The sequence below is a fragment of the Apis florea genome, unplaced genomic scaffold, assembly GCF_048593485.1.
Source record: "Apis florea isolate Af1SG1 unplaced genomic scaffold, ASM4859348v1 contig_3391_pilon, whole genome shotgun sequence".
Taxonomy (NCBI): domain Eukaryota; kingdom Metazoa; phylum Arthropoda; class Insecta; order Hymenoptera; family Apidae; genus Apis; species Apis florea.
Window position 1 is genome coordinate 2955249 of NW_028256754.1, and position 15806 is coordinate 2971054.

General features: G+C 21.7%; 4 protein-coding genes and 2 long non-coding RNA genes across 12 annotated transcripts; 2 read left to right on the forward strand and 4 right to left on the reverse strand.

Moving 5' to 3' along the window:
• Positions 1-37: 37 nt before the first annotated feature.
• Positions 38-2026, reverse strand: LOC100866871 (U6 snRNA phosphodiesterase 1). The gene is made up of 4 exons (XM_086912549.1): positions 1650-2026; positions 945-1087; positions 534-871; positions 38-385 (listed from the first exon to the last, which is right to left on the reverse strand). Exons 1-4 carry the CDS (start codon positions 1739-1741, stop codon positions 197-199), a joined length of 762 nt encoding a protein of 253 aa, XP_086768675.1. The 5' UTR covers positions 1742-2026; the 3' UTR covers positions 38-196.
• Positions 1070-4133, reverse strand: LOC100869355 (zinc finger CCHC-type and RNA-binding motif-containing protein 1). 3 transcript variants are annotated; one of them, XM_086912551.1, is made up of 6 exons: positions 3748-4133; positions 3401-3549; positions 2940-3051; positions 2566-2874; positions 2294-2435; positions 1070-1087 (listed from the first exon to the last, which is right to left on the reverse strand). In XM_086912551.1, exons 2-5 carry the CDS (start codon positions 3511-3513, stop codon positions 2298-2300), a joined length of 672 nt encoding a protein of 223 aa, XP_086768677.1. In that variant the 5' UTR covers positions 3514-3549; positions 3748-4133; the 3' UTR covers positions 1070-1087; positions 2294-2297. The 3 variants fall into 3 exon arrangements, with proteins under 3 accessions (XP_086768677.1, XP_003695353.1, XP_086768676.1); XM_003695305.4 differs by lacking the exon at positions 1070-1087 and having other exon boundaries at positions 2223-2435; XM_086912550.1 differs by lacking the exon at positions 1070-1087 and having other exon boundaries at positions 2223-2435; positions 3633-3786.
• A 1831-nt stretch (positions 4134-5964) lies between these two features.
• Positions 5965-8838, reverse strand: Hsepi (D-glucuronyl C5-epimerase). Its single transcript, XM_086912590.1, has 7 exons — positions 8654-8838; positions 8487-8581; positions 8248-8395; positions 7847-7975; positions 7050-7763; positions 6779-6966; positions 5965-6696 (listed from the first exon to the last, which is right to left on the reverse strand). The coding sequence occupies exons 3-7, from the start codon at positions 8383-8385 to the stop codon at positions 6165-6167; spliced, it is 1701 nt and encodes a 566-aa protein (XP_086768716.1). The 5' UTR covers positions 8386-8395; positions 8487-8581; positions 8654-8838; the 3' UTR covers positions 5965-6164.
• A 108-nt stretch (positions 8839-8946) lies between these two features.
• Positions 8947-9812, reverse strand: LOC147656965 (uncharacterized). Its single transcript, XR_015293404.1, has 2 exons — positions 9523-9812; positions 8947-9417 (listed from the first exon to the last, which is right to left on the reverse strand). It is a non-coding gene; the product is annotated as an uncharacterized LOC147656965 (long non-coding RNA).
• Positions 9397-15758, forward strand: Cp190 (centrosome-associated zinc finger protein CP190). 5 transcript variants are annotated; one of them, XM_086912543.1, is made up of 6 exons: positions 9397-9518; positions 10247-10311; positions 10629-10800; positions 10908-11047; positions 11127-11384; positions 11609-15758. In XM_086912543.1, the coding sequence occupies exons 3-6, from the start codon at positions 10636-10638 to the stop codon at positions 13608-13610; spliced, it is 2565 nt and encodes an 854-aa protein (XP_086768669.1). In that variant the 5' UTR covers positions 9397-9518; positions 10247-10311; positions 10629-10635; the 3' UTR covers positions 13611-15758. The 5 variants fall into 5 exon arrangements, with proteins under 5 accessions (XP_086768669.1, XP_031775438.2, XP_086768670.1 ...); XM_086912544.1 differs by lacking the exon at positions 9397-9518 and adding an exon at positions 9919-10053; XM_086912545.1 differs by lacking the exon at positions 9397-9518 and adding an exon at positions 9941-10014 and having other exon boundaries at positions 10246-10311.
• On the forward strand, positions 9691-10114 carry LOC147656966 (uncharacterized). Its single transcript, XR_015293403.1, has 2 exons — positions 9691-9815; positions 9903-10114. It is a non-coding gene; the product is annotated as an uncharacterized LOC147656966 (long non-coding RNA).
• Positions 15759-15806: the final 48 nt, after the last annotated feature.

Below are 15806 nucleotides of genomic sequence, written 5' to 3' on the forward strand. Positions count from 1 at the left end.
TATACAAAATAGGAAGTATGAAAAAAGTAAAATAAAATTACAACATATTTTTTTTATTGATGAAACTTTAACTTATGATGAAATTTTATTAACAGAAAATCAGTAACAAATAATATATAAAATAAATATTTATATATTTTTTATATAATAAGAAATAGTTATTGTATATTTATTTTACAACAGAAATTATAAATTGTTATCTTAGTTTAAATGCATATAATTTATTTCCAATCTTAAGATGTATTTTATTAATATGTATATATCTTTCTTCTGAATGTTCAACCAAAAATTGATTCAATTTAGTAGTCAAAGAATGTGTATAATTATTTAAAACTACAAATTCATTGCCAAGACACCATAAGAAACTTATATGATAGGAAGAATCCTAAACAATATAAAATTTTTATCAAAATAATTGTTATAATTTCATGCAATATATATTTTTTAATATATATATATATATATATATATATATATATATATATATATATATATAATATTATTTCATATATATGTAAATATATATTACTTACTTCATAAAAAGATGGTAAATCATACTCAGCAAGAAACTTGTTAATATTTTCTACAAAACGAGCAAGAACTCCATTACAATCAACACATTCTATTCCAAGAAATGTACGAGTATTTTCTTCATTAATATATGCTTTTACATTTAAAAGCTTCAAATCAAATTGATCTGTCTGCTCACATAATTTCTTAGTTTCTTTTATGAAAGATTCAATCCAATGAAATTTTAAAATTAAAGTTTTTGTTAGACTAATATGAAACTGTTCAGAAAATATGTTACATTTAATATTTATTTCTTCTAAAACTGAAGATATCCATGAAAATATAGCTTCACTAGGTTCATCTAAAATATAAGATAATGATTATAATTTATCTTTATAATTGAAATAATATTATTTATATTTTTAAATATTTACAATTAATATAAATTAATGTAGCCCAGTTACCACGTTCATGTTTAAAGCTTCTTACTCTTCCATCATGTTGCAATGGATCATCATATACTTCTTCATGATGAGGAACACCTTTCCATGATATAATACTTCCAGGTAAAGGTAATCTATGTATTAGAAATTATTTTAAAAAAATATAAACAAATAATATATAAATAAAAATAAAAAATATATTTTATAAATAACTTTCTAATATACAAATATTTTGACTTTATTAAAATCTATTTTATTTGTTTATATGCATATAAATATGTGTCGTTTTTATTATTTATTATTATTATATTTATTATTTATTATATTTAGAATTTAAATATTTGAAATTTAAACATTAATAGAAGAAAAAAATAAAATAAATTATATAAAATAATTAAATTGTTAAATAATTAATTTAATTATGTTTATAAATATATATAAATATAAATTTAAATTTAAAAAAATTATATTTCATTATATAAATTATTATATTGATAATATGTATATAATCTATATTATATTTTTAATAAAGTTTATTATAAAATTGTAAAATTTTTTTATGAAAGTTAAAAAATAAATTTATATATTTCAATAAAAATACATATTTCATAAATGAATTACATATATATGTTTAAATTAAAAGTATTTCTAGTTATTAATAAATAATTATTGAATAAAATCACAATATATAAATACCGTTTAAAATTTTCATTAGATTTATTCTTATCATTAATTTCATCATCTTCAGAATCAGACATATATGTACTTAACAAATCTAAACCTGACATAATATATAATATTTATATTGAATTAAATAATTTTTGTCATAATTTAAGGTTATATTTTCAATTTTTTTATTATTGATTATTTGTTTTTTTTTCTATCAAAATATAGTATTAAATTATGTTTACATTAATCTTTAATATTTTATTTTAATTTTTTTTAATATTATTTATATATATATATATTTATATTTGTAAAAATTATATTTGTACAAAAAAGTAGTTATTTCTTTTGACAACTTTCAAATAAATTTATGAGGTTAAGTTACTAAAAGTGTTCAATCATACTATAAACATAATATGTAATATATTCATATTTAATATTTGTAATAATTTGTTTGTTATAAAAGATAATTATATGAAATGGAGCTTGTAAAAAATAAAATTTTAATTAAACTATAAATTTATTGCAATTTATATATATATATATATATAATTATTTGTAAATAATTTATAGATTTATATACAAAATAATACTTTACAAATATAACTTAGATTAAATTTTTATTATATTATAATTTTTTAATATCATTATATTCTTATTCATATTCTATTTACTTATTTATTCACTAAAATCTTCTTCATCACTAAAATATTGATTTTTTTTATATCTTTTTCCAGATTTTTTAACTGATCGATTTTCCTCTTCATAATCTTTATTCCTTAATCTTTGATTATTTTCTAATTCTTTTTGTCTTTGCTAAAATATAAAATTTTATGAAATGATTATAAATATAAATATAAATATTTAAATCTAATTTAAAATTACATTATAAAAATAAAAAAAAATTATTATTAGAAAACATTTCAATATTAGAAGAGTACATTACCTCTAATGCAATAGCAGCACTTAATGTTTCTACTTCTTCATCCCAATTATCTTCTGCTGATTCATTATCACTATTTTTATTAAAATCATTTATATTATGATTATTAATTTTATGTTTTTTTCTGATTCGAATCTTCTTTAAGGGTGGATTTCTTGGTCCTAATGTATTGTTTTTACAATTATATGACAAATGACCTTCTTCTCCACATTCATAACATTGAGATTTATCTGGATAATCTCTTCGACGTATAAATTCAGTGCTTCTTCCATTATCTACTGCTATGGAACTTCTTACTGTACGACCACCTATCTATTAAAAAGAATTTATAAAAAATAAAATGCAATAAATACTAGATAAAGAAAACTATAATTTACCTCTGTGTTATTTAAATTTTTAGCACAAGTAATAGCATCTTCTGGAGTAAGAAATAATACAAATGCAACTCCACGACTCTTTCTTGTTATTTTATCTTTCATTACTGTTACTCTATAGACAAATAAGTATTTCATATATCAAATATCTTATAAAAAAGATAAAACTCAAAACAAAATAAAATTTTTCTTTTTTAATAGATATGAATTTTTACATATTTTTAATCATTAATGTTATATTCTATTAAAATCAATATACGTGTAAAATAAATTTAATATATAATAAAATTTTGAATCCGATTATTTTTTTAAGAAACATAAATACTAAAATAATTATAAAAATAAAGATAAATATTATATAAAAAAAACTAAATATATTTTTTACTAATTGTATTGTATAAATTTATATATAATATAAAAATTAGATATTTAATATTTCATAGATTGATAATTTCATAACTTACTTTACAATTTTTCCATAACTTTGTAAAAGTTGGTGTATATCATTATTTGTTAACGAAAAAGGTAAATTTGAAATATAAACTGTTGATTTACTAGGTACCACTCCACCACTCATTTCTATATCATTATTATTTGCAGTATCTAATTTAATCTAAAATAGGAATAAAGGCAAAAATAATTGTAAAATAAAATTTTAAAATAAAATTTGTTTTATATCATATTTATTTTTGTTACTTATATAAAAATATGTAATAATATCTATGATTTTAATTTTATAAGACATTTGATATTTTATATTAATATTTATTTTTTATACAATAATAGCACAAACGATACAGAATAAACCTACATTCAATACATTTTTTTTGTTTCATGTTTCGAAGACACTAGGACTCTTATCATTTTGGTGTCATTCTCAACATTACCGATTCGGCTCAGAATAAGATTGTAATATTAACAATAGCTAAAATTGAAACAAAATTTCAATATAAAATTATAAATAAATAAAATAAAATAAATATCCTTTTTTAAAATATTTTATAGATATATATGAGATATTGCGTTTTATACATAATTATATTTCTATAAACTATTGTGAAATAAATAACTCAAATGGTTTCATATATATTATGTATATCTTTAAATATAGATTTCTCTATATTTGCTTATATGTAAGATAGACAAGAAAAGGAAATAATAAAAGAAAGATAGAGATAGAGTAAAAATATTGAAATCAGCGCCATCTGCAGAGTGCCACAAATGAAACACACAAAAAAAGGATAACAAATATTAAGAAAAGGATAGAAATAAGATAAGAATTGACTGTCAGTACCATCTTTTGAATGCTAAAGATATTTTTTTGAAGAATAAGATAGAATTAAGTATTGGCGCCATCTTTTCAAAGAAACTTTTTTGATACTCAAGAGATGGCGCTAACAGTTAAATCTTTCTGTCCGTTTTTGTTTTATTTGCGGCACTCTACAGATGGCGCTGATTTCATTATTTTTATCCTATCTCTATCTTCCTCTTATTATTTGCTCTCCTTGTCTATAATCTGCAAAATCTATAAAGATGATTTAATTCGTTTTTTTTTTTATATAATCATCAATATTTTGTTATCTTTATTATATATATATTTTGTTTTGTTTTAACATTTAATATTGTGTTCTAACAATATTTATAAATAAATTTTAATAACATTATATTTAAATTCATTTTGATAAAAAACTGTTAAAATATGTGTATAAATTAATTATTTTTATTGTGTTGTAATAAAAAATTCGAATAATTTTTTAATTTATAAATACAATCACAAATACAGCATAATAATGTATAGAAATATGTGTAAAAAGATTAATTAAAAACATTTTTAAAATTTGTTGATTTTACCAATTTTTATAATTGAATTAAATTAAATTCTTATGTATTATATTATCAATATGTGAAGTTCCACAAAATATATATCTTATAAATTATTTCATGCATTACACTTGCAAAATTATTATACTTATAAATCAGAAATAATTGATAATATAATTACAATAAATGTTAATAAAAATTGAATTATAAGACTTTTTTTAAATTCAGAAATTATATAATATATTTAAATAATATTTTAATTCTACATCAACAATAACAATTATTTTACAAATATTTACAAAAATATTATCATAAATGTTTGTTTGTCATATTTTAATTTTTGTATATATTTTACAAAAAATATAAACTGTGAAAATTGTATAGTTTAATATTTGAATATCATTAGTATTAATTCATAATATATTGTACAAAATTACAAACATCCATCCATGTAATTTTTCATAAAATGAAATATTTAAAAATTCTTGTACAAATCAATTATTTGATTTATAAATTAATTCAATTATATTCATTAAAGTAAAATTATATATATAAATTTCTATAAAATTAAAAAAATATTACAAGAAATATTTTAAAATTTATATATTTTTATTTAAATCAGTTTTTTATATCATTTTAGTAATTCATATTAAAAAAATAAAATTTATTTTAATACATATATGTACTAAAAATAAAACATTCATAAATAATTAGGAACTTATTTAATCTTATATTATAACATAATATAATACATAACATATAAATTAAAAAATTCATATTTTATGAAATATAATTTATAAAATTTGAATATTGTGTTTAATTCTTTAAGTACAAAATTTACATATAACACATTTATATTACTTACATTATTCCACTAATAGTTAAGTTTTAATAAGTCCTATTTTTAGCAATAACTTTGTTTTTAAATATTTAAATTTTTTTAATTATTTATGATTTTTTATTAAATTAAATAAATTATTTTAAAATAGCAATACATCTCTCTTTATATATATATATATATATATATATATATATATATATATATATATATAATATATATAATATATATATATATATATATATATAGATCTAATTTGACTATAGAATTTTATATTTCATTATAATGAATAAATAAGTATTCATATCATCTTACTTTTTTTGTTCAATTATATTAATGTAATAATATTTCAAAAATATTAGCAAATAATTAAGAATGAATATTTGATTGTTACTATTTTCATTTTACAATTATACAAAAAGAGAAATATATTTTGGTCCACTTTATCTTGTGATTATTAAAAATTATTTACAAAATGTATAATACAAAATGAAATGAAAAAATAAGATATTAAATATTAATAAATAAAAAACAAAAATATAAAAATTAATCGATCATAAGAAAAAAAATCAATTATGTGCAGCTCTCTTACCATTCATGTAACCTATCCAACGTTCTGCTGTAGTAGTAAAAATCGAATCATTGTCAATTGAATTTAAAAGAAGAAGTTGATTAATATGAGTAGAATGATAATCCCATCTAGCTAAATTTGGGGCAGTTTTTAATGTAAAATGACGTAAATCATATGTAGTACCAGAACCTGTATCATATAATGTTAACATGTTTTTCAGAGAGGTCATACCCTGATTAAAAAGGCGGGATGCTTCTTCCGCATCTTTAGCTGTCGCTATGCTTTTTAAATCATATAAACCAATTAAAGAATAAATAAATCCATTAAGTATAAACGAAGAAGGTGTTGTAGGGTATTCTTCATACCACACATATTTATTTAAAAATACTGCAGCTACTCCTCCTTTATTAGATGATAATTTAAAAGGTTGAAGACCTCTAACAGCAGCTTGTAAATATTTTTCTTCACCAGAATGATAATATGCTCGTGCTAATACAGAAATTGCATGGCCTTGACCCATACTAGAATACCTATTATTATACAGAAAGTTTATATTTAAATAAACATATTAATCATGAATTTTTGAAATTTAAAAATTTGTTAAAATTGTACCATCCAGGTTCAAGAGTAGCCATTCCAGTAGCTACTTTTCTTCGTACAGGATTTGCCCAACCACCAGAACTAATATTCTGGTTACTAACAAACCATCTAGCTGCATCATAAAATTGTTCCATATGTTCACTTGTAGATAATGTTACATTATCAATCATTCCAGATCCATATAGTGTTATCTTCACAATCTGTAAAGTAATATTTTTATTAATATGTTTTTTTTAAATATTTATCATTTTTATTATTTTTATTTATTATATTTAAATCTTGCCTTCAATTTTGAACGAGACATTTTCTTTTTATTTTTATCATTTAAATATAAACCTTTTTGAAGATCTATAACTAAGTCTCTAGTGAATCTTCTCCACTGATGATTAATTTGACCAATTCCATAATAAACATGATTGTTATAAGTATGTAACACCATATTACTAGTAATATAATGAAGATAATATATTTCCTTTCTTTCTCTAGATTGTAATGTAATCATGATACTACCATTGTCTTTAATATTAAAATCCCATTTTAATACAAAATCTAGCACATGATCTAACTTTAAAGTAATACCAGAAGTACTAGTTTCTGGTGTTGCAAATTTCATTACATAACTATTAGCATATTTATCAAATACTCTAGATGCAATAGATCCTTGAGGTATAATCCATTCTCTTTTAACTTTATCTGAATCTTCAATTATCTTTCTGTGAGGCTCTGGTTCTGTTAAATTTTTACTATAATGTGATAATCCAAATTGAGCAATTTGAGTAGGGTAGTAGTAGCCTTGACTCTCCCATTGAGTAGATATTGGTACTCCATCATTTCCACTGATGCATTTAACACGTTCTCGAACTTCAACATTATAATTTTCAAAGGTCATAAATACTCCTCTGGGATCATATTTTCCTTTAGGATTAACAATCTTGGAATAACTGTGCAACCATTCAAATCTTTCTAAACCATCATAGGTAGCTAACTTTCCATAAATCTAATATATATTAAAAATATTAATATTATTAAAAATATTAACATTTTATTGATATATAATTAATATATATAATTGATATTTACCTCAAAGTATTTATGAATAAATGAGAATGGTATATAAACTTCATCTCCTTCCTTACGACATCCAATGGAATAATCACCATTTATGTGACAATCTATTTCTTGATATCCAGTTTCTAAGTTTAATCGGTCCTTTATATAAAAATAAATAAAATGATAATAAAATAAGTATTATCATTATTTTATAAATTTTTATTTTATAAAGTATATATTTCAATTAAAATTCTAATTAAAATATAATTAATATAAAAAGATAAAATGCTATAATAATTTGATATAATTTGATATCATATAATTTTTTTAAGAGTTAATTTAAAAATAATGTATAAACAATATATAAGAAATTTTATAAAAATATTATGAATATTGAATCTAATTATATAATTTAAACTAAATTTACTTACTTTATGTTGAAATTTTGATTTCCAATCAGTATTTTTAAAAAATGATGGACTACCACAATTGTTCCAAGATGTTAATATTGAACTTAACACTGCAACTACTATTACAAGTAATACTGTTTTGAAATTCAACCTCATCATCCTATAAAACCTGTTGTTTAAGTTTTAATATTTTTTTAGAAATCATATATATTTAAAAAAATTAATTTTATAAAATATAAATAATATAATATGATACTTACTAAGATATTATTACAATTTTTTTCTTATTTTTTGTTACAAGCAGCTTTGATCAAAATCCAATATCAAATCTTCCATTTTTTAAAATTATGATATTCTAAAAAGATATAATTTTAGAACAAATAAGAAACAAATGGTAGTATCTAATGACAGTTTTTAAAATATATACATATGTTCACCCCTTTTATGGAAATATATTTTATATTTTCCATTGGGGTTTTTTTATGTTTAATCATCGATGATTATTGATATTAGCTAGTGTTTCATACATTTCACTCATCCATTGACGTTATATTTATTTTTCTTATATGTATGATCATATAATCTATTTTAAAAAAAAGTAAATGTATTTTTATTTATAGAATACAGTTTCAAAGATATTATATAAATTCCCTAGATTATGTAAAATTTTAATGATTTTAAGAAAACTTTATTTTATTAAAGGAATTTAAAAAAAATATATTTTTATGTATATAACAATTTTTATTAGATTAAAAAATACAATAAATATATATAATATTTGATATCATTATTAATTATTTTTAATATTTATTATGAAAAAATATTTAAGTATTTTTAAAAATTTAATATTTTATAAATAATAAAAATCTTTTCTGTATTACATTTAATTGATTATTAATAATATTTAAATCTATTAATTTCATTTTTTGTCGTATATTGCATTCTGGATAAGAATATTGGCCAGAATATGCTGTATGTATTGCATTTAATCTTAATTTATGGAATTAATTATATTTTTTCATATTTTCAATTCTCTAATGATTTTCGGATAGAATATCTTCTTTCTTTTTTTTTACATTATATGTAAATTATAAACTACTATAATTTATAATAGTAAAATTTATAATTTTATAGTTGTACATTTCTCCATATTTTGTTCCCGTGGTGATCAGTCGATACGTATAACTCCATCTGTGAGTCGTGATATACAATGGAATGTTCAATATTACTTGTGTACTAAGGAAATTTATAAGAGATGGAGCTGAGAGGAATATTGAAATATTGTTAAATAGGTACGTGCAATATATCCACGGGGTATTTTGAATTTGTATATATTTGAAATAACCATTAATATGTCCGACTTTGATCATGAAAGGAAGACGTGCATCATTATTAAACTTCCGTTTTTCAGCGTTCCACAAAGTATACGCTGATACTTTCATCAGTTCTTTTACTTCCTTTCATTTATATAGTATTCTTCTTTTTGCAATATTTTAGTTTAATTGAATTTCGGAGCAATTTTATAGTAATATGTACGTAGCGTTACATATACTGTAGAATTTTTATATTAGCGTACTTCGCTTGCTATTGTAAGTTACAGAACCATATTCCGATGTCAATGGACTTCGTTAATATATTATTATTATAATATAAGATATGAAACTTTTGATTTTTAGAAACCAGTCAGGTTAAGTTACTCTGAAATAATTAATTGAGACAATAATTTTCTTTATGACATGGATTTTATGGCATTTGATTCACAAGTACGAAGGGATTATTTTCAGGAATGTTAAGTAATATTTGTGCCTATGAAATAGCATTTGTAATGTAAATAATAATTTTTTTTATGACATTAAACAGTTTTATGAATAGTAGCTAATTTAACAGTTATAAGTATTATAATTAATACAATTAATATAAATTGATATAAGTATTTCTTTATGAGAAAATGAAATTATAATTTATTATCTTCTAATTAAAGATTAAGCTTGCGGTATTCCTTATTTTTCTTCTATTACAGGATTTTGTCCCATTGGATCATCAGTATAAATAAATATAATAAATAGTTAAATTTAATAATATCAGGTAAGAAAATATAATATAGTTTATTAAATTAATGAATATTAATTGTTAAATATATTGTATAATAAAATAATATATTTTGAAATTAATCATGTTAAAATGTATATATATCTTTTAATATTTGACCTTTATTTGATAATTTAAATGATATTATTAAAGAATATTAAAATTAGAAGTACTTCAATATTTTTTATTTAGTATTACAAGCATTTCTATTAATTTTTTAATAATAAAATTTAACAAAAAATTTTAAATATTTGATATATTAATGATAAATGTTTTTGGAACTTTAGAAAATTATTTTTTTAACTAATGTACAGATATAAAATGGAACCAGCAAATCAGGAAAAACAACTTCCTTCACGAGGATTAAAGCAAGTAAAAGTAGATAACTGGGGAACTTTCTTTCTTCAGAGATTACAACAGCTTTATTTTGAAGAAGAATTACTTGATCTTACAATCAAATTTCCCACTAGTGATATCACTGTTCAGGTAACTTTATATATATAATATATTATTTAAAAATTATGAATTATAATAAATAAATTTCTTTTTTTATTTTAGTATTTATTATAATTGATTTTTTGTTAATTTTTTAGGCTCATCGTTTAGTAATAACAACATGCACAGATTATTTTATGCAACTTGAACGTGAGCAAAAAGAAAAGGATGAAAATTTTGATGGAATAATCATTATGCCACCAGATATGCCATATGAATGTGTAAAATCAATTATAAGGTAAATTTTATAATTTATTTTTAATCCTTTAATAATTTTTATATCTAATATATATGTATATGTATTATAATATTTTTAGCTTTATGTACACTGGTCAGTTAGAATATTGGACTTCAGAGCAACATGCTTTGTATCGTACAGCACAGAAAATGAATATGACAGTTTTAACTAAATTACTTGATGCACAATTTAACACTGCTCCTTTACAAAATGAACAATCAATGAAGTGTAATACACGATCAGTTATAGCAGTTTCAAAGCCTTCAACACCTAGCACAAAACCAACAATTACTTCCACTCCATCAGGACTTTCAAATCAGCCATTACCAGGTAGAAAGTAAGTATAAAACTATATACTTCATAGATTTGATAAATTATATATTAAAAACTTTTATATAACAATAATTTTTTTTGAAGAGAATATTAATATATATAAATATAATAATAATATAAATAACTTATTTAAATTGATAAATCTAATCATTCTAAAAATTTAATATAAATTTTTAATTTACTTATTTTTAATTGTAAATATTTTTTTTTATTGTTTTATTGTTATAGACTTCCTATTTGGAAAAGAAAATTAGATACATCACAAAATATGTCATCACTTAATTATGAAATGCGAACATTCCATGGAATGCCATCAACAAATAGACCTACAGAAGTAACTCCTGGACCTTCTCGATTTGATCTCCCTGAAGCTGAAGAATTTGCACTTGGAGTGTTTTCATCATTTGATGATATTACATATAATACAAAACCTATTGTTCAAGCTCCAGACAAATATAAAAGAGATAATTCGCCTAGTGGCAAATGTTCTCCAGATAGAGAAAGTAAAAATGATACAACTGAAGACGAAGAAGATGAAGGTCATTCAAATGAGAAAGGTTTAAAAGAAATGAATTCAGATGATGATTGGTCTGTGACTAGATCTTTCCAAAGAGGCCAGGATACACAACCTTCGCCATCTAAGAGAGTACGATTTGATCTCGAAGAAAAAGAGAATATGGAGAAGGGAAAATCATCTTACAGAACAAATTCAGAAGATGCGATAAATAATCATGCGAAAATTATTCGAGAAGTATTGAAAAAATATCCTCATTTAGTAAAAAATAATAAGAATATACGTTTGAAAATCATGCAAAAAGAAGCAAAATCTTCGGACAGTAATTCAGCAAATAAAACAAAAGTTTCTTATGTAGTTTTAAAATCTGATCATTTGATGTCAAGTAATAATAGCGATGAAACCGAGTCAAAGAGTAATGGAAGTGTGGATGGTGGCGAAACTGGTCCTTGGAAATGTAACAAATGTGATTTAGAAGAGGAATATACAAATTATTATATGTATAGAAGGCACATGCAAGATGTACATGAAGAAAAATTCGATCCGCGAGTTTGTGAACACTGTGGCTATAAAGCAACTAAACGAAACATTTTAATGTATCATCTTTACACGAAACACAACGTGCCTCCTCCAAAAAGTATGTGTTTCCCGAAATGTCAAGCATGTTCTTATGTGGCACTTTCGGAGACATTATTGGTAAGACATCAAATCAATCATAATCATCGACCAACATCACGTCAACATTCGTCAACAGTTGAGGAAATTCAATGCATGCAGTGTTCACAGACCTTCAAAGACGTTACTGAATTAACAACTCATGAAATTAACACAGGTCATGGAAATTTGTCAGATGGCAAAGAAAAGGGTCATCGTTGTACTCATTGTGGTAAAGTTTTCGTACGAGCTACCAATTTACAAGTTCATCTCGATTGCGTGCATAAGGATTTGCGGGATTCTGATACAGTATCCATGCCACCAATTTCTTTAGAGCCTTCTTCAGAAGCAGAAGCTTTGAGTCATGTGGCCAGTGGTATAGCAGCTTCCTTAGGCGTTGGAGACGGTGTTCCGTCGGAATCACAGGAAGTGACTTCAAATGTATCCGAGTATATGGTACCAGAAATGCAATTAAACAATATTTCGCACGAAATGACTTACAATACACATGATATTGATGGACAGCATATGATCATGCTTATCGATAATGAACAATATCAGCAACAAGAGACTGAACAACAACAACAGCCACAACAATTAAACATTAGCGACAATGAGCAGATTGTAATGCAAGGCACGGAAGATGGAATGATCGTTTATATTCATGGAAACGAAGAAGTAGAACGACAAACATATGAGAATTATCATTCAGAAGAACTTACTGAAGAGACTGAAGAGATAGTAGAGGAAGTAGTTGAAGAAGTTGAAGAAAAAGTGATGGATGAAGATATGCAAGTTGAGCAATCTGAAATATTAGAAGAATGCAGTTCTGACCAAGTAGAAGAAGTTATACAATATGTAGAAGAACAGACAGAAATAGTGGAATATGATGAGCAATGTAGCGAACAGAGTAACAGTGTAGGAGAACCTCAGGAATCGGTTATGATAATTGAAGAAGAACATGTCGAGGGAGAGCAAGATTTGGAAAAAAATGATACGCAAAATAAAACGAGAAGCTTTGCTGAATGGGACGAGGATAGCAGAGAATTAGCTGAATCATAAATAATAATAATATTATTACATTAGCTTTGTCATTTTTTATGTTTCATCAATATCTACTAACAAACGACACGTTTCGGTTGCATTTCATTCTGCTTCTTTGTTCGATTTCTGTATAGTAGATGATTGAAAATCGCTATATATGCAGATACAAATGAAATGATGTAAATGATTTATTTTACTTTTAAAGAATTTATCATTAAACAAAACTATCATGCGAAATAATGTTTTAATTAATTTGTGCAAATTGATTTTAACTTTAACATCTATAACAATATACAATGTATATACAGCTTGGAAGAATATGTATACATATATACATATAATTATATTCAATGGCTAGAGATTGATTTAATGATTATATTTGCAAAGAAAAGAAAGAAAGAGAAAAAAAGAGCTATTTATAAATTCTTAATTTCTACATAATTGTAACTTCCAATTCTTTTAATATATACAATTGCACAAATATGTGCCAGTGAAGAAACGTGAAATGCAAAAAAATGAAAAGACCCAAGTATCGATTCTTTACTTATTTAGTAATTACATATATTCAATGCAAATATTTAAAAATAAAGAAATTGAAATTATTAATTTTTTTTGAGATTTTTTTTTTTTAAATCTATAATGTTGGATTATTCATGATAATTGATCAATAATAAATAAATAAATAAAAGTTACGTGTACAACATAATGTGTTTCACGTAATTTTAATATGAAATATTTATTCTTATGTTCAAGTTAAAATCGTGTACTGAAATAAAAATCGTATTCAATTAAGTATGGATAATTAAAATATTATGTAAAATTTTGCTGATTCAAAATTATTAATGCACTTTTTTGTCGATATTAATACAATAAAAGAAAATGAAATTGCTTCGTTTTATCGAATGGAGTATTTTATTATTTATTTTGAATATAATGATTGAAAATTGTATTTTGAAAATATATAATTAGAAATATTTTTAATTTTATATGAATGTTTAAATATCATTATCAAAGACTTAATTCATTAACTTGTTCATAAAATGTATAACCATTAATCATTAATCATATTTTCTTTATTTTCTGCAATATTTTGCACAAAATATTTATCGAAAGAATATCATTAATCTAAAATTTTCATAAAATCAAATATATTATAAATAGAATACTTTAGTATCTATGTTATATATTATTTACGATTATAAAATACATCTTTCTCCTTTATATTAAAAAATAGGAGTTAAAATATATTTAGAATTCATAATATAAATATATTTTTAGTAACGAAATCGAACAAAATGTTTTGTACATGTACAGCGTGAGACACTTAACACGTTTTATTTAATCAATTATTCTCTTTCTCATAGTTAGCATTTATTCAGTTTTTTATAGCATAATATTTTAAATTAAAATACTATTATGTTAAATTCAATAAATGAAAATATTATATATCAAATTATATAGAGGAGGGTATTTTGTAAGATTCAATAAATCATGTGCATATAAACACAATAAAAAGTATATTAAGTAAAATATAATAAAATGCAATATATTAGAAATATTTGTATTTTTAATATATATGGTAAATTTTGAAGTCAATCAAACATTTTAACTTAATTATTCTGTTCTACACAATATATTCACAACAAATATCTTTTTTTTTTATTTATACACACATATATATACAAAATATACATATACACAGAAATATAAAACTGTTTGTACTGTAATAAAAAAAGTAAAAAAATTATAATAAAATTAAAAAGATGTATTTATAAATTTTATATCTATATCACAATAAATATTTGAAATTAAAAAAATTTGAAAAAAAATAGTAAATTAAAATTAAAAAATTAGAAAGAAAAGAATCATTATTTTAATAATTTAATTAGGAAATGTGAGAAATTTTATATTTTACGCTTCAAAAAATCTGATAATAATAATTTTTTTAGAATTGTAATTATGGAATTATTTTTCAAATGAAAATAATGATTTATTACGTACGTATTAAGTGCCTCATTCTATATATGCATGCATTATCGAAAACGTTAATTTATAGTCCATCTATACGTAATTTATAAGATTTCATTTATTATGATTTACATATTACAGCAAATTGTAACGCCGATAAATTTTATTTGAAATATACATAGTCAAATATTAATATAACTTCATTGCCATTAACTTTATTGTAATTCAATAACTATTTTTTATTTC